The sequence below is a fragment of the Merops nubicus genome, unplaced genomic scaffold, assembly GCF_000691845.1.
Source record: "Merops nubicus isolate BGI_N331 unplaced genomic scaffold, ASM69184v1 scaffold27563, whole genome shotgun sequence".
In the NCBI taxonomy this organism is placed as follows: domain Eukaryota; kingdom Metazoa; phylum Chordata; class Aves; order Coraciiformes; family Meropidae; genus Merops; species Merops nubicus.
In genome coordinates, this window is record NW_008597295.1 from 960 (window position 1) to 1,175 (window position 216).

The following is a 216-nucleotide window of genomic DNA, read 5'->3' on the forward strand; positions in this document are numbered from 1 at the left end:
TGCCGAGAGGGTGAGAGGCTCTGGGCTGAGCTGGGCACATACCCAGGAGCTGGGCACCCACCCAGCAGCCTGCCCAGGCCCTCACCAGAGCCAGCTCCGGGTCCGCGCTGGGGTCCACGCCGAACTCGAAGTCGCTGGCGCCGAGGCCCAGCATGGCCCCCCCCTCCCCTGCCAGGATGGGGGAGCTGATGAGGGCATCAGCCAGGCTGGGCCCCG

At 72.2% G+C, this 216-nt stretch overlaps 1 protein-coding gene across 1 annotated transcript in view; it reads right to left on the bottom strand.

The window, feature by feature from the left end:
• Positions 1 to 85: 85 nt before the first annotated feature.
• Positions 86 to 216, bottom strand: part of PSMD4 (proteasome (prosome, macropain) 26S subunit, non-ATPase, 4) — a gene marked incomplete at both ends in the record, with an annotated part of 2,697 nt that continues 2,566 nt past the window's right edge. Inside the window, one exon of the mRNA XM_008936664.1 lies at positions 86 to 214. Coding sequence (XP_008934912.1) covers positions 86 to 214 — 129 coding nt within the window. The remainder of the gene's footprint in view (positions 215 to 216) is intronic.